The sequence below is a fragment of the Eschrichtius robustus genome, chromosome 9 (assembly GCF_028021215.1).
Source record: "Eschrichtius robustus isolate mEscRob2 chromosome 9, mEscRob2.pri, whole genome shotgun sequence".
Taxonomy (NCBI): domain Eukaryota; kingdom Metazoa; phylum Chordata; class Mammalia; order Artiodactyla; family Eschrichtiidae; genus Eschrichtius; species Eschrichtius robustus.
Window position 1 is genome coordinate 116,504,641 of NC_090832.1, and position 27,192 is coordinate 116,531,832.

The 27,192-nt window shown below is 40.7% G+C and overlaps 1 protein-coding gene across 11 annotated transcripts in view; it reads left to right on the forward strand.

The window, feature by feature from the left end:
• The window catches only part of RIMS1 (regulating synaptic membrane exocytosis 1), a 467,913-nt gene that overhangs the window by 241,277 nt on the left and 199,444 nt on the right, over window positions 1–27,192 (forward strand). For all 11 annotated transcript variants that reach the window (XM_068551600.1, XM_068551589.1, XM_068551595.1 and 8 more), the window contains 2 exons: window positions 10,559–10,899; window positions 14,500–15,362. In XM_068551600.1, coding sequence (XP_068407701.1) covers window positions 10,559–10,899; window positions 14,500–15,362 — 1,204 coding nt within the window. The remainder of the gene's footprint in view (window positions 1–10,558; window positions 10,900–14,499; window positions 15,363–27,192) is intronic.

The following is a 27,192-nucleotide window of genomic DNA, read 5'->3' on the forward strand; positions in this document are numbered from 1 at the left end:
CATTTATTGTATAAGCTTCAAAAATATTTTGTTAAAGGAGTTGTGATCTCTCATGGAGCCCGTTGGAGGAAGAGATGCAGAAGAGCAAGAACTCAGGCAGCTCCATGGGTTTAGGGATAAAATTCACAAACAGAAAGAATACTTTACCAAAGAGATTGAAACTCTAAAAAAGAACCAAACAGAAATTTGGGAGCTGAAGACCTCAATAAAGGAGATAAAGAATGCATTAAAAGCATTGGAAATAGAGCAGAACAGATGGAAGAATTAGCGAGCTGAAAGATTGAAATCTAGAAATGATATGTGTAGAAGAAGAAAGAGAATTAAGATTTTAAAAAAAGGAGAAATTCTGCAAGACTATCCAACTCTATTAGGAAGTGCAACATTAGGATAATGGGTATCCCAGAAGGAGAATAAAGAAAGACAGGAGCAGAGAGTTTACTTAAAGAAATAATAGCTAAGAACTTCCCAAACCTGGGGAAGGAACTGGATGTACAAGTCCATGAATCTAAGAGAACAACTAATTATCTCAATGCAAAAAGACCTTTTCCAAGGCACATTATATTAAAACTATTGAAAGTCAATGACAAAGAAAGAATTTTAAAACAGCCAGGGAAAAAATGATTGTCACCTACAAAGAAACCTGCCCTTAGGCTACAGCAGATTTCTCAACAGAAACTCTATAGGCCAAGACAGAGTGGAATGACATTCTCAAAATACTGAAAGCTAAAAACTGTCAGCCAAGAATACTCTATCCAGGAAAGTTACTCTTCATAAAGGTACCCTTATGAAGGAGAAATAAAGGCTTTCCCAGACAAACAGAAGCTGAAGGAGTTCATCACCACTAGACGTGCTTTACAAGAGATGCTGGAAGGATCTCTTCTACCTGAAAGGAAAAAGCAAAAGTACACAAAACTTTGAGTAAGGTGATAAATCGACAGACAAAATCAGAAAATTACAACTCTATATCAGAATATGTTGTTAAGCAATTAATTATAGCATAAAGTTTAAAGGGAAAAAAGCAATAAATATAATTATAGCTACTTCAATTTGGTAACAAACTTACAACATAAAATGGGATACTTTGAGACAACAAAAACATAAAAGGGGAAGAAGAAAAGGATGAGATCCATATAGGCAAATGAAAATGAGATGCTATCAGTAGAAAAAGGACGACTTTATCTATGAGATGTTTTATAGAAATCTCATGGTAACCACAAAACATAAATCCAGAGCAGAGAGAGAAAACACTAAAAAAGGGGAAACTGAAAAAAAAATCATAGAAAATCACCAAATTAAAATGGCAGACAAAAACAGAAAGAAAAAGAATCAATGGAGATATAGAGCAAACAGAAAGGAAAAAATAAAATGGCAATACTAAGTTCTCATATCATAATCACCTGAAATATAAATGGATTGAATTCACCAGTCAGAAGACACAGAGTGGCTGGATGGATTAAAAAACAAGATTGAACTATAGCTCTAAAGACAAACATAAGCTCAAAGAGAATGGATGAAACATGATATGCTAAGCAAATGGCAGCCAAAAGAAAGTGGAGGTAGACATACTTATACCAGAGAAGACAGTCTTCAAGCCAAAAAATTGTAACTAGAGACGAAGATGGACATTACATAAGGATAAAGGGGACATTTCATCAAGAAGACATAACTATGATTAGTATATATGCACCTAGTATAGGATCACCATTACCTCAACGGATAGATCATCCAGATAGAAAGTTAACAAGGAGACAGAGGCCTAAAATGAAACATTAGACAGGATGAACTTCATAGATTTATACAGAACATTCCATCCAAATACCACAGAATACACATTCCTTTCATGCACACAAGGAACATTCTTAAGGATAGAGCATATTTTGGGACACAAAACAAGTCCCAATAAATTTAAGAAGATTGAAATTATATCCAGAATCTTTTCTTATCACAGAGTTATGAAACTAGAGATCAACTACAAGAAGAAAGCTGGAAAATCACAGAAATGTGCAAACTAAACAACATGCTACTGAACAACTACTGGGTCAAAAAAGAAATCAAAGGATGTGGAGAAAAGGGAACCCTCATGCATTGCTGGTGAGAATGTAATTGGTGCAGCCACTGTGGAGAACAGTATAGCGGTTCCCCCCAAAATTAAGACTAGAACTACTACATGATCCAGCTATTCCACTTCTGAGCATTTATTCAAAGATTACAAAACAAAACACTAATTTGAAAAAATACAGGCACCCTTATGTTCATCATAGCATTATTTACAATAGTCAAGATATGGAAAAAACCTAAGTGCCTGTCAACAGAAGAATGTATAAAGGAGATGTGTTTTGTGTATATAGAATAGAATATTACTCATTCATTTAAAAAGATGAAATTTTGCCATTCATGACTACACGGATTGACCTTGAAGGCATTATACTAAGTGAAATAAGTCAGATGAAGAAAGACAAATAACATATGATTTCACTCACAAGTGCAATATAAATCAAAGAAACAAACAAAATAAATGAACAAACCAAACAAAAAGAAGCCTAAAGGTACAGAGAACAAGTATTGGTTACCAGAGGGAAAGGGGGTTAGGGGGTCAATTCTATGGTGACACATGGACACTAAATCCTTGGTGGTGAGCATGCAGTCACGTATACAGAAGTCAAAATATAATACTGTACACACAAAACTTATATAGTGTTATAAACCAATAAAATAAAAAGTACTTTAATATTACCTGTGAATTTCCATAATGCCAGCTATCTATTGACCAGGTAGTATCTAAAATAGGAGTCATTTTACTCACAGTAGAATATTTTATGAGACTTTATACACTTTCTATCACTAGAAACAATAAATTTGAACTTACTTGTGAATTCTCACGCATAGTATCTCGATATTTTCCTTGCGAACAACAGATAAGTTTCTGCTCCTTAAATTAAGGTTACAACAATAATAGTTGCCACAATTTATTAAATGTCAATAAAGTTACTGAATGCCAGAAAAAAATATGAGTCAGGACATAGAAAATAAAGATAGTGCATGTTTGGATGCTACTGAAACACAAAGACTAGATAAATAAATACAACTCGGTCCTGGGCTGTATATGAAGAGATGCACCGCCAACAAAATGACACAAAAAGATAAACTACAGGGGTTAGAAAACATATCTGGCAAAGATGAGCCTAAAGAGAGCAAAAAGAGCAGTATTAGAATTCAATTCAAAAAGATTCTGCAACTGAGCTCCTGCATTTAATTCTCAACACAGTGGCTAGAAGGATCATATTAAAGCACAAAACACGTTAGGTCGTTTCTCTGCTCAAAACCTTCCAAGAGTAAATCAATCAATCAATCAATCAATCAATCAATCAATCCTTCCCTCTACTTAAAAAAAAAACCTTCCAAGAGCTTCCATCACTCTCATCGTGAAAGTGAAAGTCTTTGCTGTGACTCACGAAGACCTGACTCCTGTTGCTTTCTGAACCCACAACACCACGCCAACCTCACTGCCTTGGCCCCAGCTGTTCCTTGAAACCAGCAGGCATACCCGTCTTCAAAATCTTCTTCACTTGCTGTTCTTACAGCCTGACATACTCAGATACCCTCTCTCAGTGAAATGTTCCCTGACCAGCCAGTTTGAAGGTGAACCCCACTCACTGACACACAGAATGCCTGTTCTTATTTTTTCCACAGCACTTCTCACTATCCAGCATGCCTCGTATATTTACTATTTTGTTCTGTTTTTGTCTGTTTTCTTCACTGGAACATAAACTCCACAGGCAAGATTTTTGTCATTTTGTTCACTGATATATCCCCAGAGCCTAGAACAATGCCTAGCACATAACAGAAATATTTGTTTAAATCAGAAATCTGTGCAGAGTATGGCACTTCATACAAAAAATAAAGAATAATTTAATTTAATTGAAGACATGTCTTCAGTGAGTTTTTGTATATGTACTGAGTGCTTTCTGTGTGCTAAACACGGTTGCATATATTCTCTCACTCACTTAATCCTGACAGAGCCTGTGAAATCGACATTACTATTATTTTCCCTATTTTACGAATGAGTGAACTGAAACATAGAGAGATGGTGTGACTTCCTCATTACCAGAGCACGAAGGTGGGACAGTCCACCCCCAGTTCTGTTCTTTTCATCGTGTTCAGTGTTCAGTGACATGCTGTGACCTACACAGAATCAAGATAAGAAAAATGTTTGACTTTTACACAGACAAGAGCAATGAGAGACACACCATCAGACAGCCTGTGTGAAAGCATCTCAAGGTGTAGGAACTGTATAATGTAATGCAGCTGATGTGGTTGAATTACGTTCACATTTATACGTCTCTATCTCTGTAGGAACAAAATTTATCTTGCTGGCTTTGTATGCAGCTGAAAGCCCCTAAAAGATATTATATGTATGATTAGTAAAGTAATGATGATGGTAATGATTAGTTATTAGTAGTAATTAGGCATTATCATGTTATTAGTGCCTCATAAGCACTTACTATCTGTCAGGATCTGTGCTGAGCGATTCAGATAAATTATGTCATTAATGCCCAAAACATCTCAGTGAGTTAGGAGCTGTTAGTATCCTCAGTTTACTGATGACGGCACTGATTCAGGGAGGGGGCCTGAGTAAATAGCAAATAAGTGGTGGATCTGAGATTAGAACCTGTGCTGTTTAACTCTAGACACATAGTCTTCTTTGAAGGTCTGCCGTGTGACGAAGGATTATCCAGTAAATCATGCTGAGATAGTTAGCTATGAGGGGAAAAAAAACCCACTTTAGATCCCTATCTCTTATCACATATCAGAGTAAATTCTGAGGGACAAAGGAGCAAATTGTAAAATGTTCAACCATATAAATAGTCAATAAAAATAAAAGCGAATATTTATCAAAGCATTTTCTGGGCTAAAGTACAACAGAAGAATTGCCAAGGAAGAGCACATTAGATTAGACTGTATAAAATGAAAAACCATTTTATTGACAAAGAGAAAAATAATTGAAATGACAAGTAACAATATGAAAACTCTTTCTCTCAAAGAGTTAAATCAATTAAAACGGGTAGGAAAATAGTATTCAATTGATAAATACACAAAAGGTTGGGGCAGTTAATATCCTAATGAATATCTGGAAAACACTGGGAAAAACGTTCATTCTCATTAGTAAAATTGAAATGAACAGAAGTGATAAAATTATCAATAAATGGCAGTAAATGATCATGGTATGCCATTCTACTTTTAATCATATATTATGAGTATAGTTGAGAGGCAAATATACCACTAGACATCAAACCGCATATAACTGTCTATGTGACTATGTATATGTGGATAAAAATGAAATAAAAAGAAGAAAGCATTATATCAATATCAAAAATAAGAATCCTCTGCAAGTATATTCTTTCCCAACTGCAAGTCTATTCACGAGAGACAAAGTACAACCGAGCATCTAAGTTCAGGGCTAGTAAACACTGCTCCCAGCCGTATACTCTTGCTGTGACAGAGAAGGATAAGGTTCATTTAGACACCCCTCTGTCCTTCCACCTAATCATTAGTTCATTTCCTCCACCAGGCACATCTGCAACTTGAAATAATACAGTTCTTATCCACCATAGAGCTGAGTGGTGGGCTTAGATTATTCATGATATTCTAGGGGGCCAATACATTGTTCCACTTGGTGTAGAATGTTCCTACCTTCAGATGCAAATGGGTTCTTCTTTTAGCCAGCTAAGTTTCTATATGTAAACTACACTGTGCATTCCATGAGGTCCTTTGTTGCTGTTGCTGTTGTTTTCTCAGATATTTTATTCTCACTCCTGAAATCCCCCTTCCAGGAGCCTCATTCTCTTGCTCCAAATTTCTTTTTTTTTTTTTTAACATCTTTATTGGAGTATAATTGCTTTAAAATGGTGTGTTAGTTTCTGCTGTATAACAAAGTGAATCAGCTATACATATACATATATCCCCATATCTCCTCCCTCTTGCGTCTCCCTCCCACCCTCCCTATCCCACCCCTCTAGGTGGTCACAAAGCACTATTGCTCCAAGATTCTTTTTGAGCTTCCAGAGAGGGCTGTTCATGCTGGGACTTAACTGCTCTTTCTGCAGAAGACCATTTGCTCTTAGATCCCATTTCCTCCTCTTTCTTGGAAGACTTTTTTTTGCTAAGGAGGGCTATGTGAGTGGTAAATTTTCCAAGTTCTTCCAAATGCTGAAAATACTGCTTACTGCTTTTACACTTGATTGATGAATTGCTTATCTATAGAATTGCAGGCTCCAATGTTTTCCCCAAGAACATTGAAGGTATTTCTCCCTGTCTTCAAACATTCAATATTGCTGATGAGAAATCTGATCTATTCTATTTGAAAGGGATCTGACTTTTTCTTTCTGGAAGCTTTTCGGATCTTCTCTTTATCTTTGGTGTATTGAAATTTTATAGCAATGTTGTCTCTTTGTGGTTTCTTTTTCCATTCTTTTTGTTAAAATGCAGTGACTTTTTCCACTCTGGGAATTTGCCTCCTATTATTTTTGCGAAATTCATTCTCCGCTATGTTCTGTTCTCTCTTTTGGAACTAGCTGGACTTTGTCTCATATTTTTTTATCTCTTGACTTTTTAATAAATTCCTTCTTTGAAATTCGTTTTTTGTTGTTGACAATCTTAGTATTGTTTTTCAAGAGTTCTTTTTGTTCTGGTATCTGAACACTAATTAGAGACCATTTTAAATTTTCTTTTCTATTCTTGGAATTATCTCTTACTTTTCCAAAATCAGTTCTCCTTTACACTTATCTTGGCCTTTCCCTTTAATGCTCTAGGTTTTTGGGTTTTTTTTTAAATGATTTATTAACTATCCATAGGGGAAAAAAGGCACAAAGACAAAAACAAGGCATTAGAAATGTTGATTGGGACTTCTTAGGGTGTGCTTGTATGTGCTTATGTGGAGGTGTTTTTGAATGGACAGTTATGACTTTGCTAGATGCCTTTTGGCGATTATTTAGGTGAGATCTCATTATGTTATCTTAAATCTGAAACATTGATGAGAGTGAGAGTACACGGTCTGGGGGCTTATTAAATCATCAGACCTTAAAATCCAGAGCTGATATTGTCAGGTTTTTGGTTACAATTTGGCAAAACCCTTTTGGGAGGCTATTTTGCAAAATAGACAAAGAATCCTAAACTATTATATAGTGCTTATAGCAGAAGAACCTTAAAAGCACTCTAAAATTTTACCCAGTAATTTGATTTTTCTGATACATTCTAAAAAATAAATGACTTTAAATAGGAAAACAGTTTGATCAACACTTTTTTACTGCAGAGTGCTGTATTAATGTGAAAGAATGTAAGCAGTTTAAGGGTTAGACTAATGGTATACAGTGTCTATAGAATATTTTGTAATATTAAAATGTTTTAGAAACATTTAGAATCCATAGAAATATTTATGCTGTAATATTAAGTGAGTAAATAGAATGCCAAGTTACAGTGGAATTTGTTTTAAATTTGCATAGAAAAACTAAACTGAAATCTTAATAGTGGGACAGTGGGATTGGGGTGCTTTACTCTTTAAAAAGAAGCAATTTATATCATATTTTATATTTCAGAAATCCGTATTATGTACTTAATAAAATTCCAAAAGGAAAAAATAAACCTGTGAAATAGCAACAACAATAACAAAAGACTAGGAGAAACACACACACACACACACAGAGACATACACACACAGACACACACACACTCACACAGACACACACACACACACACACACACACACACATCAAAACAAGCACCAAAGAGAACTCACTCATTTTCATCTCCTCTGTCATCAACTATTTTCCACTATCTCATCTACTATGAGACAGTGGAAACCTATCTCACAAACATAACTGTGTTGTTTCTCAGCAACGAATTAGCTCATTTTTATACATGTCTGCAATGTTTGATACGAAATGTGTTGAAAGGTATGACTAATATTCTGTTGTAATCTCATATATTTTTTTACATCTCATATAAGCAATTTCTTTTTCATTTGTAAACTTTGTGGCAAGACTAATTTATATGACTAATAATGGATAGTGGGAGATAGTATTTCAATAAAAATATTTTAACTTTTTTACAGTTAATTTTGCTTTCAAATTGTCAGATAGGTTGAGCACACTTATAATTAATTTTTAAATACAAATCTAAAAATATTACGGTGCACAAAAAAATAATACATAGGAAAATTTGGAATTAAACAATAGTTTTCCTAAGTGTTAAAATTCTACAAAAATTAATGAAATATCACAGATTTAAAAGAATGAATAATATTAAATGTATTAATTAAAACAGCTGCTTCTACTTAACTACTAATTGTAACCTTTTGAATAAATTAAAAATGAAATTAAGTGAATTGTAAAATTTAACTAAAATTTAATTTAATTTAATTACAATTTAATTGTAATTTTAACTTATTAAAATAAATAATAACTATATTTTGTTTGCTTTTATCAATCCTGTAGCACATATTCAAAACTTGTAACATATTCAAAACATGGAACCTGCACAAATCTGGCAATTACTTTCTATTCATCCATTTTTATAGCACTTAAAAATGTGAAACAATCAAGCTAAGATTGTGATAACTTTCTAGAAAATATGCAGATGTGCATATTTTCTGCTTTTTTCTGCCTCTTTATTCAGCTTAATTCCATTTTGGAACTTTTGTAATAATTGTAAATTTTGTTGAGTTCTGTATGGTTTTGAAGGAAATTCATATTTATCCTAAATACACTTTAATTTCTTTGTAGAAAAGGACTTAATTTGATAATGAGTAGTATTTTACTTATTCTTAGTGTAATAAATAAAAATTTAATGTCTACTTAGTTTCTGTAAAATAGTCAAAGTTTCATACCAATCTCCTTGAACTCCATGAATTCAGACCTTCTCATCACTGTCTTGTCAACCAAAGAGGCAGCCAAAGAGGAAGCACATCATCTGTCCCCATCCAGGGTCTGGGCGGAGGAGACTCAGTGTCACTGTTGATGGAAGTTCTGGTCCTAGGGTAGCGCCATCTTTGATACATCCACTTTCAATCAATCAGGACTTCTGAGGGACCTTATTAATGACATCTAAGAGATGGTGGTATTAATACATTGTGCACAGTATAGCCATATTTGGCAAGCATGTTAAATTGAAGTTCCATTCCATAGATCCTGTATTCTGATATAGGCGTATACAATGCATTGTTCATCTTGTTAAATGGGAAGTCTGTGATCTAATACATTGTGCAGATGCTATAATTAACTGCTTTTGTGGACCAAGTTGTCTTCGTTTCACAACCCGAGGAAGTGTAGAGGAATGAGTTGGGCATAATCAATTGTAAACATTTTATAGCAAATATCTCTGCTGGTCTTAGTTTTCAAAATTCATTTGAATTTCCTTGCTTGGAAGGGAGCAGTTCTTAACAGTTCATCTGCAATATTTTCCTTTTTAAAAAAAAATTTTCTCCGTCTTTTTCTTATTCTCACTTTAGCTTTTATTTTGTCTTGTAAACAATAACAAGTGATAGTTTTCTTTGTATCCATCTGAATGTTTTCAGTAGTACATTTTCTTCTTTTTGCCAACTAAACAATGCTTCTTCTTTTCCTCTTTTATACTGTTTCTCACTTAATGTGTCTAGGATTTATTCATCCTTACGTGATATGTTTGCACAATTGCTGACTGAGTCAGTATTAGTGAAAGTGAGGACCTAGAGTTTGGTAGTCAGCCTTTCCCGGAGGTGCTGTTTCTGAAATGCAAAGGAAAAACTGAAGTGCGATCCGAGAAAAGTCACTGAGGCGGGCGTTGCTGTTATTATTGTATTATTCATTATCTCTGTTACCATGATTGTCCCCATTATTACATTCGTTGTGTCACCACGAGGAGAGCAGCTATACAGATTTACTTTAAGTGGTGATAACATCTTATGAGTTATCAGCAGATGTGTTTCCAAATGATGGCTCCGAAATAGCTCTTCTAGCTGAGGTTAGTTGGTTGCTGGTAAACTAGAGAGAATATACAGCCTGACCTTTTCTTTTGTGCCTACCTTTCCTTGTTTGTTCCACGTGAATATCTTGTCATATTGATTTTAATAATGGATGGTTTTTGAGAAGATAGATCCCTCTAAATCCTATGACACACTGAGGTTTATGTACATAAATAAATTCTATGTTGCCCTACAACATTTTTCTAATCAATCGACTACCTTGCTTAGACCATTTTTACTAAGCTATTTTAAATGAAACTTCAAAGTCAGTCATTCAAAATGTGATGGCTACACGGTAATATGCAACTCAGAATCATAGTGTTATAAATGCCAAGCAAAACTCTATCCTGGTTACCAGAAGTCTATGATTTCAGATGCGTCTCAGTCCAGGCATTCATATACTTGACGGTGACTTGTACAAAGATCATTTTCATGAGAAATGTACAAGGATAAATATAAAGATGGCAGCCATTCTTTCTTCCTTAAGGGATATTTTAGTGTGATGAAAATAAATAATTTCCAAATAGCACAGAAAATTTATATCGTTCTCTCTTCTTCAAATAGGTGATGTGGGTATGCAATTTGTGTCGAAAACAACAAGAAATCTTAACCAAATCTGGGGCGTGGTTCTTCGGAAGCGGCCCTCAGCAGCCAAGTCAGGATGGAACGCTCAGCGATACAGCTACAGGCGCTGGTTCTGAGGCCCCGAGAGAAAAGAAATCCCGGCTGCAGGAGCGATCTAGGTCTCAGACCCCCCTGAGCACAGCCGCTGCCTCTTCCCAGGACCAGGTTCCCCACGGCGTGCCGCCCGACAGGAACAAGGGGGCCGAGCCCTTGCAGCAAGGCGGGAGGCCTGAGCAGAAGCAGGTTTCTTTCAGGTCCAGAAGTGAGCCTCCCAGAGACAGGTAAGAGCCCATCAACCCTTAAGCAAAAGGCAAAGTCTTAGATGGAGAGCAAAGCCATCTGCAAGAATTTAACTGCTAGGATATGTGGAAGGGGTACTTCTCAGGCCCGTGAGGAAGGCAACATTGGGCCTGGGCTGCCTCTGTCTAGAACGTATCCTTCCTTAGGAGACCTTTGCTGAGAAGCTTGTCTTTCATGCACGGATGTAAACAAGTCATCTGACTCAGTCACCCACCTGCACTACTAACTTCCAACCCTGAACTGAGAACAGCTCTTGGACCGTTTATTCGCTGTTTGAGTGAGTCCTGTAGTTGAAAGTGTGCTCTGAGAGAAGAGGGTGGGGAACTGACCCACTGGAGGGTGTGTGGGTGCATCAGCAAAGCCTTCCTAGAGGACATTTCTTTTACGCTGAGCTTTGAAGGTGAGTAGGGATGAGCCAGGTGAAGGGTGGGATGGGTGCTCCAGGTAAGGGCGCTGGAACCTGGCCGGAAGGAACAAGGCCGGTGGGACAACCCAAAAGATACTATGGGCTTGAGGGTGAGTGGCAGAGAGGGGGAGCAAGTGGGGAAGAGGTGACTGGTAAGGTCTGAGTGCCCAGGTCACACTGGGCCTTTTAGCCAGGTTAAATTTCATAGACTTTATCTTAGAAATAATGGAAAGCCTCGGAGGATTGTAAGCCTGGGCTAACATGATCAGATTATTTATTTCAATTTGTCGATTGAGTCATTCATTCAAAACAGTGGATTTATGACCAGACAGGATGCCGTGCACTAGGCGACAGTGCTGACGTGGAGGACGTGGCCCTTTTCTTCCCGAGGCTGTGAGTTTGGGGGACCTGACAGTTAGCACCAGGTGTGGCTGCTTTTTGTCTGTGTGACCCTTATTTATTCCACTGGGTGGGACGGTAGGATCCAAGGAAGGCTTCTGCTATCTTTTTCAAACAAAACCCACACAGTTAACATCAAAGACTTCAAAGTTGAACAGGTCTGGATTCCAGGCCTGGCTCTGCCACGAGGGGTCACAGGCACCTTGCAGGGGCTGAATAAGTACATGTGCTCAGCAGCTGGCCCTTGGGTGGCCTCCAGTGAAGGCAGCCAGTAGCCGCCGTGTGTTTACCATCAGTGAACACTGCCAGGAGCCAGAGGGCATAAAGATGCTTCGTACAGGGTCCCTTTTCTCACAGATCCTGGGGAAGAGACCACACCATCTCCGAGAGAAGACAGAGCCCCAGGCAGTGAACTGGCCCGGAAAGGTGATGTGATCAGAGCTAGAAAATACAAACACGAGTCCTTTGGGAGCCACAGGAAAGAGGAGTGTCTTCTGAATTAAGGTTTATAGGACACCCAGGAAATGTGTGGTGGGCAGACGGAACAGGAAAGGCCATGACAGGAAGGATACAAGAGCCACCTCAGTGATGGCAGGACTCACAGAACTGCTGACAAACTGTTATGAGTTAAGGGGAGATGAAGATATCTAAGGGGCAGTTCAGGATTGCTCAGAAAAAATGATCTCTTTTAAAGAAGAGGAAGAACTTGGGGCTGTAAAATATCTAAAGAGAAAATATGAGTCCTGTTTCTGATAGAGGGTGAAAAACTACAAAGAATTTAAGAGTAAGGACCAGGAAGAGGCTTTCTGATGAAATTTGAAAAAGACTGATAAGGGCAAATAGCCTTTCTGATTATATAAATACTTAAGAAAACAATGAGGACGTGGGGCTGGAGGAAAAGGCAAGGAGAGCCGGGTACCAGTCAGGGTTGGCCTGCTTCAGAGAGAGAAGGAAGACAGAAGGAATGGCCGTCTGTTTAAACTACTGAAGAACTCTTGATCCTATTTTGTACACTCCTCAGGAGCTAGTGGGAATGGAACAATTAAGGTAGAGGTGAGAAAAGGCCTATTCAGTGAAGCAAAGAATCAGAGAGACTGGCGAAGTTCCATTTGCATAATACTCTATCTTTTCATAAAGCATTTTCACAGATGGTGTCTCCTTTAATCCTCACACAAACTCTGCAAGGTGAGTGTCATTTATCAGCATTTCAGAAGAAAAAAAAGAAAAAGTAAACTGACTCAATAGAAACTTCCAACAAGCACAGCAATGCCTTAATGAGCTACTAAAAGTTTGCAGTGCATTCATCACTCTTATGAAAACTCTATTTGATAATGATGGACTGTATTCACAGTAGACCCCTTACACTGGAAAACAGCAGTGCTACGTTTGCAATTTCTCCCTCCCTGAAAACCCCTTCCACTTCAAAGGGCCGAGTGATCGAAATGCCTCAAGCAGCATCGGCCATGCTTCTATTTTGCTTTTTTGCGCCACTGGAAACCCTTTGCCCTTTCTTTCCATCATCACCAGACCCTCCTCAAACTGACCCCACAGCTTAGCAACTACTACTTTGGAAAACCACAATAGAAACTGCCCTACTTTTTCCCATCTTGTATATTATTCTCAAATTTTGTTCATGAAGTCTGCTTTTGGACTTCCAATCAAACAATGTTCTCTCTGGAAAGCCCTCTCTGTGGACCTCGGGATTCCAAAAAGAGCCTTGGTTGCCCCCCATTTTAGTTGCATAGTACAGCATAAAGTGCCTGAATGCTTAGCTGAGGTATCCCCTTTTTGTAACTTCTGGGGTCGATGCTGGAACTTTCCCAAATCAGATGGACTCCAGTGTACAGTGTACAGAAGGGCTGGAAGGGGTATCTTAAGCAGTACAGCTTAAAGATTCAGACTGCCAAACCCTCTTCCGTTACTTTATCCTTGCCAGTGCCTCCCAGAGGATGGAGAGAAAAGTAGGACACAAAACGGGTTTCTTTTTTCACATTCTTTTCCATTAGAGTTTATTACAGGTTATTGAATACAGTTCCCTGTGCTATACATTTTGGACTGTTTTCTGAAATGAGGGAGAAGGCCAGGGATGGGGGGAGGGAGGAAAAATGAAAAATTATTTCAAAAATTTCAAGATTTCTATTATATTTGCCTGGGGAAGGTAAAATGAAGGCTAAGGTTCAGCCATTTATTTTTCCTAACCGTCTCCCTAAAAAGTGGTGGGGTGCACATAATCTCATAAAAAGTACTTTCGTTCTACTATTGAAGAAGTGCTGTTAGAGTTGATTTCTGAAACGGGCACACTTGGATTCACGTTTCTTTAAAAGTTTCAGTTATAGTAAGAGATCGTTAATACATGTTGCCCAAATATATATCATGTATATATTTCGTTTTGAACTGATATGTATTACCGTTTGCTCCTCGATTATTACCTATATTATTTTTATCGAGAACATTTTAAAGTCTTTGATTCACAAAGGTTCATAAAACTTGTTCATTTACTGAATTAATTTACTGATTTTTAAAATGATGTAGTTAATTTATAGAGAATTTAAAATCTGAAAGCCAGTTGTGAAGGCCCAGAATATGCTGTGAGGCAAAGGAGCCTTATTTAGAAAGCTACTCAGATATACAGGTTTGATGTAGTTCTTTTATCACCTCGCTTTTTAATTAGACATCGAAGTATAAATAATTATTTCCAAGGATGCTTCTGGGTTCTGGTCTTCGCCTTGAGCTTTACACACTGCTCTCCTTCTCGACGTTCCTTTGTGCATCACAGGAAGAAGACCCCAGGGCTCGCCGAGCAGAATGGCAAAGGCGCCCCGAAGGGCGATCGGAAACGCGCGCCCAGGTCCTCTGCGCAGCCCGCGGAGGGGCCCACGGAAGAACGGGAGCGCAAGGAAAGGCGGGAAAGCCGAAGGCTCGAGAAAGGCCGGTCCCAGGACTACCCCGACGTGCCAGAGAAACGCGAGAACGGCCCGGCGGTGGAGGCCGAGAAGCAGAGGAAGGAGGAGGAGTACCAGACCCGGTACCGCAGCGACCCGAACCTGGCGCGGTACCCGGTCAAGCCGCCGCCCGAGGAGCAGCAGATGCGCATGCACGCGCGGGTGTCCCGCGCCAGGCACGAGCGGCGCCACAGCGACGTGGCCCTGCCGCGCACCGAGGCGGCAGCTGGGCCCGAGGGCAGGCCCGGCCCGCGCGCGCCCAACGCCGCCCGGGGCTCGCCGCCCGCCTCGCCGCGCGCCTACTCGGCCGAGAGGACCGCGGAGGCCCGGGCGCCGGGCGCCCAGCCGCTCGCCGAGCCCAGCCCGCCGGCGACCCGGCCCGGCCCGGGCCCCGCCGACGCCCCGGAGCCTAGGGCCCCGGAGCCGCTCCGGAAGCAGAGCCGCCTGGACCCCGGCGCGGCCGTCCTCGTGCGCAAGGCCAAGCGCGAGAAGGTGGAGACCATGCTGCGTAACGACTCGCTCAGCTCCGACCAGTCCGAGTCCGTGCGGCCGTCTCCGCCCAAGCCGCATCGCGCCAAGAGGGGCGGCAAGCGGCGCCAGATGTCGGTGAGCAGCTCGGAGGAGGAGGGCGTGTCCACGCCGGAGTACACGAGCTGCGAGGACGTGGAGCTGGAGAGCGAGAGCGTCAGCGAGAAGGGTGAGCGGCGCCGCGCGGGTTCGCGCGCGTGGGGGCCTGGAAGCGCGGGTGTGGGGATCCGAGGTGAGCGCGCGGAGCTGGGGGCGCGTGTACCGGGATCCAGGCGCGCGTGCGGGGCTGGGGGCGTGTGTGCCGGGATCCGAAGCGCGGGCGGGGGGCTCGGGGGCGCGTGTGCCGGGATCCGAGGCGCGCGTGCCGGGATCCAGGCGCGCGTGCGGGGCTCGGGGGCGCGTGTGCCGGGATGGCAGGTGCGCGCGTGCAGGATTTAGAAGCGCGGCTGGTAATGCCCAACAGGGTGACTGTGACTGTAGCTAACGCTGCTCTACGGTATATTAGAAACTGCTGAGAAAGTAAATCCTGAAACTTTTCGTCACAAGAAAATTTTTTTTGTAAGTGGATGAGGGCATGGATTTAGTTAAACTTACTGTGGTAGTCAATTTGGCATTCTATGTATGTCAAGTCGTTAGGGGTCCACCTTAAAGTTCCACGGACCTATGTGTTAATTATGTCTCAATAACAGTGGGGGAGAAAAGTGGGACCTGGAATGCTCCGGCCAGCCTCGCAGCGGATGGAAGGTTGTCCTTTATATATATATATATATTTTTTTTATATATATATATATATATATATTTGTTTTTTTTTTTCCTTCGGAAGTAGGATTTAAAAAACGTAACCACATGCGCCAAATTGGGGTTACAAGAGTTCTTCATGATTTTGGTTGCTGTCATTCTTGGAAATTCAATACACAGTTTTGTGTTTTTAAGTTATTATTCGGGGGTGGGTTTTTTTGTTTGTTTGTTTTTTATTATTTATTTATTTATTTTTGGCAGTGTTGGGTCTTCGTTTCTGTGGGAGGGCTTTCTCTAGTTGCGGCGAGCGGGGGCCCCTCTTTATCGCGGTGCGCGGGCCTCTCTTGTCACGGAACACAAGCTCCAGACGCGCAGGCTCAGTAGTCGTGGCTCACGGGCCCAGTCGCTCCGCGGCACGTGGGATCTTCCCAGACCAGGGCTCGAACCCGCGTTCCCTGCATTGGCAGGCAGATTCTCAACCACTGCGCCACCAGGGAAGCTCCCGGGGGTGGGTTTATTTGGCTGACAAAAGGAGGTGTACCTTCTTTTACACTTCAGTGGTGTAATGCTCCAGTCACAGAGGTAGCGTTTTTCAAGTTTCAAATGACTCTTTCTTACAATTTGTCAACAAGTTACAAAGTTTCTATCATGCAGATGTTATATACCGTGTTTTGGTAGTAACTTTGGAGTACAGATTTCATTTTACCTATTACAGTCCAAAAGATTTTGGAACATTTCGTGATGGGCTGACTTTTTTTTTCTGTCTAAACCTACACTGTACAATACCATAGCTATATGTAGGTATTTAAATTAATTAAATAAAATTAAAAATTCAATTCCCCACTCCCAGTAGTGCTCAAGAGCGATCATTCCAGAAAATGCCTTTAAGTGGCACTGGTCTAGAAAATACTTCAATTTAATGTTAAAATCACGTGTTTGTTTTGAAGATTCTCCTTATTTTGCTGCTGTTCACTTAGATTTAAACTGGCCACAGCAGTAAATTCAGTGGTTGTGGTTATCGTCTGTGTTGTAGTGCTGGGGTTCTTGGTGTTTTTCTTAACGAATTCATATGTTGAGGTGACTGACTATTTTTACAGTTTTTGGCTTGCTTTAGAATCGGTAATTACACAGTTAATATTATGTTTTATAAAGAGAATCACTTCCTCATCTTCTCTGCCTGCAAACTGCATGCATGTGGATCCACCCTCTCTCCCTCCGTTCTGTTCTCTTTTTCTGTCTCTTTCTTTCTATATATATGTGTGTGTGTATATATATATATGTACACACATATATAGCCCCCAGCAATCTTATACTATATTTGGGAACAATTAAGAAAGCTCACTCTCTCGCTATTATTACTGCAACTCAAGTGGAAATAGCTGTCTTTGGAATGCATGCGTGTCTGGGGTGAGTTTGGTTTTTTTCATCTCCCCTTCTCATCACTGACGTTTGTAAGTTGCATATGGTCTATAGGTTTTTTAAAAGTCAGATGGTGAGTAGCTTCTCGCTGCCTTTCATGCCTTAGTATTGTTTTGTGAACACGTATTTTTTCCCCTTAAGTCGTAAGGTAAGTGTGAAGTAAAAATGTAAGTGGATGTGCTTAATGGGTGTGCAGATAACCCCCGATGGGGATGGTATAGGTATAGTTATATATGTGTATTTTCCCACTCCTCAAAGGAAGGGTCTACACCAGCTCCTCTTGAATATGTGTAATAAATCACAAGACACATAGAATTAGAATTGAAATTCAAAATTATTCACGGTGACAACAGATTATGACTGGTGGTGTGGGTGAGTGGAGAGATGGGGCTGGTGTGATGTGAAGCACGTACTGCCTCTAGCCGCTGTCTCCCTTTCTTGGGAATTCTCATTCCGGGCACTTGGGTGACCGCTTGGGGTTTATACACCTCTGAAGCTGGGGTTCAGTCTTCCCCTCCGGAAACATAGGAGCCATCATCTGATACAGACTGCCCTGTTTTCTCTTCATGTATAAATAATCTCATTCTGAACGTCTATGAATGTAGCATAGACATTTTCCTATTTCAGCCTTCGTTAGAAATTCTACCATCTGTAATATTTATTAATGACTTTACTGCCAAGCCCCACCATTGACAACTAAGGGCTCCCTTGGGGACCAGCCATGATCATCTCCAGCACCCTGTGACCCTGCACGAGTTTCTTAACCTCCTTAAGTCTCCATTTTCTCATTGGCACAGTGGAGATAAGAGTTGCTACTTGGTCAGGTTACTGAGTGGTTTGAATGAGCTCATGCGTCTATAACAGGATGCTAAGCTAGCATTCTTTCCCTCCTGCTGTGGCCTGTGGCATGTCCGCCATAGATCTAATACTGCGGTGAAGCTGAGATCGCCACCCACATGTAAATATACAAGGAAGAGGTAAAAGAACCCATTTTATACCTTACAGGCTCCGGTGAATTTCCCTGATCACTCTTATTATATGAAGAGTGATCAGGGGAAGAGATGTCTTCCCAGGAGAGAACCGATGCTGTGCTGTGACCTTCAGGGTCAGGGAAGGTTGTCCCCATGGAGTAAATATCAAGAGCAGTGGGAGAGAAAAGCTGCATTTCACCTATATCCCGTGCATTTGCTTGTTCGCGCTATCAGTTACACGTATAAAGTAAATATCTAACATGTGCCTGGCTCTCTTAATCTGTTTGGGCCGCTATAACAAAAGCCCACAGACTAGGTAGCTTATACACAACAGAACTTTAATTTCTCACAGTCCCAGAGGCTGGGAAGTCTAAGGTCCAGGCTCCAGCATGGTCTTGTTCTGGTGAAGGCCCTCTTCCTGACTCATGTGAAGTCAGCACCTTCGTGCTGTGCCCTCACATGGGGGAAGGGGCTGGGGAGCTCTGGGGGGTCTCTTTTATAAGAGCACTAATCCCATTCATGAGGGCTTCACCCTTGTGACCTAAGCACCTCTCAAAGGCCCCACCTCTTAATGCGATCATTTTGGGGGGGCTTAAGATTTAAACACATGAATTTTGAGGGGACGCAGTCAGACCATAGCGCTGGCACAAGGCATCTACTTAATACGTGTGCACTATTCTCACCATTTATATTTTTATCCTTATCATTATGCTGAGTTGGTTTGTATGTTTATTAGCAAATGTGGATTTAACACTTTCAGTAGATATACTGATGTTAAAAATAAAGAAATATGCTTCATGCCCTTATGGAGCTTACATTCTGTTGAGAGAAATAAACAATAAAGAATAATTACAGGGCTTCCCTGGTGGTGCAGTGGTTAAGAATCCGCCTGACAATGCAGGGGACACGGGTTCGAGCCCTGGTCTGGGAAGATCCCACATGCCGCAGAGCAACTAAGCCTGTGCACCACAACTACTGAACCTATGCTCCAGAGCCTGCAAGCCACGACTACCGAGCCTGTGTGCCGCAACTACTGAGCCCACGTGCTACAACTGCTGAAACCCACACATCTAGAGCCCGTGCTCTGCAACAAGAGAAGCCACGGCAATGAGAAGCCCGCGCACCGCAAGGAAGAGTAGCCCCCACTCGCCGTAACTAGAGAAAGCCCACGCGCAGCAACAAAGACCCAATGCAGCCAAAAATAAATAAATAAATATTTTTTTTTAAAAAATGAATAATTACACAATGAAGTACAATTTAATAAATGCCTCAAAGGAACATTCCTTACAGATATATTGATACAGTTTTGCTTTGTGTCCAGACATTCAATTAAAAAGAAAAAAAAAGATTCCCTGGGCAAATGGCATCTGAAAGACAACACAGCATTGCTAGTCAATAGGATGCTTCGTGTGTAGTGTAATTACACACACACACACACACACACACACACACACGGATTATCAGTGAGCTCTATCTAGTGGGCTTGTCTAAAAATTGAGGTCAGCTACCACATGTTTCAAAGTGAATGCTGTTTGTTCAGTGTTCATACTGCTCTTTCTTTGCCAACTGGGAAAAATTGGGCATTTCTCATTTCTTAGATTATAAGAATTACCTCATATAAATCTCTCTATGCAGAAGAATAACAGTGAACTAAGTCTTACTTGTAATAAGATAGCAATTGGATTTACATGAAATGTGTAATAAGATCCATTGGGACAAAGTCTAGTGAGGATCTGTGCCCCTAAGGAAATGAGTCAAGAGGCTTAAGGAGAAAGAAAGAGCTGCAGGCAGTGCCGATGGGGATGAGAGAAGGAAACAGCACCAGTGCTGCAAAGAAACAGCATTGCTGCCTGGATCGGGGATTTAATCCACTTATACTTACAAGGATCTTGAAGTATAAGTCCTTGGAAGAAGAGCCTGGCATTAGATAACAGGATTTCCTTCCCTTTTAATCCTCTCCTTGTTGCTGACTTGGAGTGAATGGGGAAAATACAACCCAAATTAATGTTGCCTTTGAACTTTTAAAGCACTCTGTGACTGGCGCCTGAGGTCAACCTGTATAACACGGGCTAACCGGTTTGTTTGTAACTGTTACTGCTAAGCATCATTTAGCAGTCCTTGTAGGAGCATTTGGTACCTGGATGACTGGTAAGAAATGATACCTGCAAGGCTAGCAAACAATGAGTGGTTGAAAAGTGAGACTGACAGCCCTTCAAGCACAGGGTTGAATTTTCCTCCAGAGACAAAGACAGTTTCAGGGGACCAGGGCGTAGGTTGTGGGCAGTGTGAGCTATTCACTGTTAAGTTTGGGTACCTGACAAGTTAAACATTGTGGAATCAGGAACAAGAGCTGAGTACCCTCGCAACAATCAGGTACTAAACTATTTAAATGTAACTAATTCATGCAACACTTTGTATTATTCTTTAGTCATTAAACTAAAACTACTGGGAGTTTCCTCTTTGGGCTCCAGCAGTATAATGCCTACCGCTCACGTAGTACTTTTTTTTTCTTATAAATTTATTTATTTTATTTATTTATTTTTTGGCTGCGTTGGGTCTTCGTTGCTGTGCAGGGGCTTTCTCTAGTTGCGGCGAGCGGGGGCTACTCTTCCTTTCAGTGCGTGGGCTTCTCATTGCAGTGGCTTCTCTTGTTGCGGAGCACGGGCTCTAGGCACACGGGCTTCAGTAGTTGTGGCTCGCAGGCTCAGTAGTTGTGGCTCGTGGGCTCTAGGAGCGCAGGCTCAGTAGTTGTGGCGCACGGGCTTAGTTGCTCCACGGCATGGGGGATCTTCCTGGACCAGGGCTCGAACCGTGTCCCCTGCATTGGCAGGCGGATTCTTAACCACTGTGCCACCAGGGAAGCCCTCACATAGTACTTTTAATTCTACCCAGGAGTTGTTGATTTACTTCTGTTTCTTGAGAGCAGAAAATGCATTTTATATTCTTTTAATGCTCCTAGTGCTTTTTCTTGTAACTTCAAGGGGGTTTGCAATTAAAGAAGGTGGCCATCATTCATGTAGTCATGTTTTAATTTCTATGTGACATTACATAAATATTACATGATTTATATGATGTTAAACAAGTTATGTATAAAGATTTGTGACATTCCAGGCACACGGTGCTAGAGGTATAGTGATTAAATAAATAAATACAGACATAAACATAGATACATATAGAGACAGCCGTGGTTCCTGCCCCCGTGATATTTTTATGGGCTATCCAGAGGACTCTTATTGGGGACTTTACAGACAGGAGACCCCAAGATAAAATCAGGTTCTGTGGTAAGAATTTGGCTACAGGCACTAAAAAAATTATAACCTTTAAACAATTACAACCTAAAAGGGCTTCCTCTTTAAATGGCTGCTGAAATGTAAGCATTTATTTTTCTTACCCCATGAGACCCCATAACAGTGAAGAGGGAAGGAAGTGAAATATGAATAGTTGATAGAAAGAGAAAGTAGCCTGCTTTGGGACAGAGGAGCTTGCCAAGGAGGCGAGAGGGCTGGGGTGGAGGGCAACGTCCCCACCCAAACACAGAGATGTTCTGTGCAAAATATTTTTGACATTAAAAATAAAATAATAAATAATTAACTTAAATAATTAAATAATAATATTATGAACAAAACTCAAAGAGAAAGCTCTGGGTACACAGACCCATGGCACTGAAGTGCTTGGGCAGAGATATTTGGACAAAATGCAAGACCGTGCATCTGGACTAAAGATAACACACTTGCCTGCAGGTATGGATTAATCTTAAGCAGGAAGCAAAGTATCATGATCTGAGACCTTCAAATAAAAGTTGATATAAAATCTGTAAACTCCTTTGGGTCCAGAAAGAGGCAACCATGAAGATAACCCACAGGGAAGCCCATGCGACCCTGGGGATGCCCAAAGGATGAATCCAGACATCAGCTATGAAACATAAGAGGAAATTCAACAACAGTAAACATGCCAAGGAAACAGGGAAAAATCTATAAACTTTTGGAGGTTAAACAATAAACCAGGTTGTGTACAAAACAATAAGCGTTAACCTGTCTTTACACTTCTCATCAGTAATGGATTCTGGACTACAATTGACCAATGCCTTCAAAGTTTGGAGCGAAACCATTCTGAGATTGCTGTTCTATTCACATCTAAACCATCAGTCAACTCTCAGTTCTCAGAAAACCTACTTTGCAACCTGCTTAGGAGAAAATGATTTAAAGATGTATGCACTCAAGACAACTGAGAAGAATAATCATGAAAGTGGGACAAATGAGAAAGAAGAAAGAGTGGAGCTGACCCAGGAGTCCAATGCAAAGAAATCCCCAAATGATGCTGTGTGCAGAAAGCAATCTGTCGAAATTAAAACTGGAGATCATTTCCAGGAAGCTCCAAAGAGAATATTGAGAAGAATATCCTGGATACCAAGAAATATCCAGTGACTAATGACTTACGTGATGTTATTGACCCGGTGAAGAAAGGCTGTTTCTTTTTCAGCAATAAAGAGGAACAGTCAAAAGCTGAGGGAGAAAAACTGTTAAGGAAAATCATGGTCCAAACATGAAGCAAACAAGAATGTGACATTATTTTATTAGTTGATACAGTCCATTTGACTCTTAACCTAGGTAATGTTTCCTCTGAGTGAACAGGAAGACTGACAGTTCATCTGTAGAAAAGGAAATTTAACCTCTGCCAATTATTGGTTTTTACTTGGTCCTAGAGCATTTACATGTAATAATATTATAAATGCCACTTACTGGTTTTCAATTTTTAGAATAAACCCCCTTCCACATTGAATATATGTGTGTGTGTGTGTGTGTGTGTGTGTGTGTGTGTATAGTTTATATATATATATATATATATATATATATATATATATATTTTGTTTGTTTTTACACAATTGAAGATAAATATTTTGTCCATGTTAAAGGTAAAACTGACAGATATGAGAGATGAGAGAATCTGGAGAACAGAGAGTTAGAGATAAGTTTATGAATATTCTCATCTAAAATGTTCAAGATCCTGTTCAAAGTTTAGGCCAAGAAATAGAGGATTAAGGCTACTTAAAAATAGAAATATATAAGGAGAAATAAAACTATTGGCTTTTGAAAGCAAAACGATATCAACATAACAGTGAGCTAAAGTCTCTTCTTTCATTGGTTTTTACCGTAGATAATATCATAAAATTAGAAATCAATGGATAATATCCCAAATAAAGCGGTCAATGGATAGAGGAAAATTACTTAAAAATTAGAGTGCTTTTCATTAGAACAACTAAGAAAGTAAACACTTTAAAATAAGCTTGGGAAGTGGAATTGACAGTGTGGGCAGAAAGACCATGAGGGGAAATGAGATACTGTAGCTAAATTGCAAGCCCTTATTTATTCTAATTTTCATCAGGTGCATGTGTGAATTTGATATCCATTAAAATAGGAAAACAGAACATTGCTGTCTAACATCCCCTTTATTAAGTTGTGAGTAACTAGTTTTGGTGTCTTCCGGGACCTCACGTAATTTTACCCACCAGAATCTCAGAACAGCGGTGGATCTACGTGGAACTCTGACAGCCTTGCCTTCTCTTTGACCTTTTCTACATTAATCTTTCACTGATTCCTACTGTTGCTGTGGGAAAGAGAAATTTAATTCTCCCTTTCAACTACCGACAGAGCCAGGATTTAGAGTGTTAGATGCTTTGTTTTAGATGCCTTCCAGGGAGTCTGAGAACTAATTTCTTCTTACAGTGGGTATGAAATGGACGTTAGCTGTTTTAATCATCTGTGTAATTTACATCTTAGAGAGATACTGCGGGGACACAAATAACTGTGTTGGGGGCTCTGAGCTAGCATGCTAATTCCTAATGTTCTAAGAATATGAGATAAGAAAATCTGGGGAAACATCATGGTAAAGAGCTGGGTTTTTCAGAGTTACAATTTCTGCCTAATATATAAACGACTGGAAAGTCTCCTTGACTCTAAAACAGGAGCTCTGACTAAAAAGAAGTTCTATAAAAAGGAAAGAAATTAAGTCTGTAAATCTAATCTGATTATATCCAATAATATTTCTCCCAAATTAATCCATGGCTAGAAATATTAGTCATTTAGTTACATCTGAAAGAGATTTCTATTCTGGAATCAGGAGACCCTCAGTTAAATCTGGGTTACATCTGATTTTCAAAACTAATCATACAAATTTGACATGTATGCTTACAATTTTAAGAGTGGAGTGTTTGAATGGATGTACAATTGAAGGACATTTTAAGGGGAAACATTTGTGCTTCCAAGTGCGTTTAGAAAAAGATTTGATATTGAAGATTTCAGTGCCACCTATTTTATCTCATAGGTTTGTGCTTGAATATCCTTTTAAAATGCAGAATCATACTTCCATGTTTGTGACCCATTTTTTCCAGTGAATGAAAATGTTGTCCTTACTTTGGGTTCAATTTCACAGAATAACAGAATGGTAGGCCTGAGAGAGACTTCGGAAACAAAGAATCTCCCCTTTCACACACTGCTGAACAGAGAAGGGAACATGGGGGGTGTTAAGTCACTGCATTCCCTGCCGCTGCCGCCATTTTCCATTTGCAGCTGGGAGAGCTTGGAATGCATCCTGGCCCCGTACCATCCCACCAGACCTCTGAGGACGAACACTTAGTCAGTCCTGCTGCTGTTCTGTCCTCAGTTGAGGCCCAGCCCTAGCAATCTGGCTTCTAGTGTATTCCAGAGACCAGGCCCCCGGTTCGTGCCTAGTTTTGGTTACTAGATCCACGTCCCTGGATGCTTGTGGCCGAGTCCAATCCTGTTGCCCGAGTCCCTCTGGAACTAACGCTTGGCCCTCACCAATCCCGTCCAGGAATTAGGAGCTGGATCCCTGGATCCTGACTCCCTGATCCTGACTGCCAGATGGGAAATCCAGATGTTACCTTGTGTATCATTCTTCTTCCTATGTTACGGGGCATCTGACTCTTACTGCCGTTCTGCATTGAATAGTTACTGCCTATGGCCCTCTTCTTTGAATGTCTTGTTCTACCTCCTAAGCTGAACTTCCGCATTTGGATCTTTTTAAAAGTACCTGTTCCATACCAAGGGACAGATCTCATTTTAATTCTCATAAACTCTTCTGAGGCTGACGTGTACACAGTAAGAGTGTATCAGTTTCCTAGGGCTGCTGTAACAAGGTGCCACAGACTGGGTGGTCTAAACAACAGAAATGTGCTTTCTCCCAGTTCTGGAGGCTGGGACTGCAGCATCTAAGTGTCGGCAGGGTTGGTTCCTTCTGAGGGCCGTGGAAGGACCTGTCTAGGCCTCTCTCCTTGGCCTGTGCTTGGCTGTCTTCTTCCTGAGTCTTCACGTTGTCTTTTCTCTGTGTGTTTCCACGTTTCCTCTTCTTACGAGGACAGCAGGCATGTTGGATTAGGGGCCATCCTAATGAAATCCTTTTAAACTGATTATCTCTTTAAAGATCCTATCTCCAAATATGGTTGCACTCTGAGGTACTGGGGGTGAGGACTTCAACATATGACTTCTGGCAGAACACAATTCCATTCATACTAATAGTATTCACAGGAGGGGAGAGACCAAGGCCTCCGCATGTTTGTGTTCATACATGGTAAATACTCCTGTCTGGTATTTGTCTCCATTGGTTTTCATCTGTGAAAAGTATAAGATCATCAAGAATCTTACTGGGTAGTTACATTATGAAGAGGATTGCTGTCCAAGATCAGGAAGACACAGATAGTTTGAGGCACTACCAGAGACTAGACCCCTTGGGCATGTTTCTTAACCTTGGTAAGCCTCAAGTTCATCCTTTTAGGAACTTGGAGTAAATAACTGTACACATTCTCCGGAATCCTCGTAAAGATTAAATGAGGTGATGGGTACGGCTCTGTGTCCCTGATACACAGCAAGTGCCCAATAAGTGTTTCTATTTCTGTGACACCAAATAGGATATATAGATAATACATGTTACAGGAACTAGGGGGAAAGCTGGGGTGCTGAGGCTTCGTGTTGGAGCTGGGGAAGAATTTGGCAGGAAGAATAGATGTGGCATTTGAGTCAGAGAGATGGGCCTGAGCAATGAGAGACGGGGAGACACCCACTTCTGGCAGCAGGAAGCTTCCAGACCTGTGGAAGGAAAGAGCCCAGAGGCCACCGATCAAGAGAACAGCTTTGATCCCAGTTTTAAGGACTGGATTACCTTGGGCAACAGAATGAGAGGGATAGAGCATATCAGTGATCTTCATCCTTGAATGCACTTTAGAATCTCCTGGAGAGCTTAGAGATGATCAGAGTAAGTGAAGTAAGTCAGATGGAGAAAGACAAATACCATATAACATCACTTATATGAGGAATCTGAAATATGACACAAATGAACTTATCTATGAAACAGAAACAGACTCCCAGACATAGAGAACAGAGTTGTGCTTGCCAAGGGGGAGGGGAGCTGGGGGAGGGAAGGATTGGGAGTTTGGCATTAGCAGATACAAACTATTATGTATGGAATGGATAAACAACAAGGTCCTACTGTAGAGCCACAGGGAACTATATCCAGTCTCCTGGGATAAACCGTAATGGAAAATAATAGAAAAAAGGATATATATACATGTATAACTGAGTTTCTTGGCTGTACAGCAGAAATTAACACAACATTGTAAATCATCTATACTTCAATTTAAAAAAAAAAGTGTTGAGGCAGCACCAAAAGGGAGTCTGATTTGATCAGTGTGCGGTCAGGCCCTGGTTTATTTTAGTGCGTGTGGCTGAATCGAGAACTGTAGGATTATAATCACTTGAGGAGCTTCATAAACAAGGTGCTAGTGTTCAGGCCCCAAGCCCAGAGCTCCTGATCTGACGGTTCTGGGCTGAGGCCCAGGCGTCACCATTGTTGTTTTTA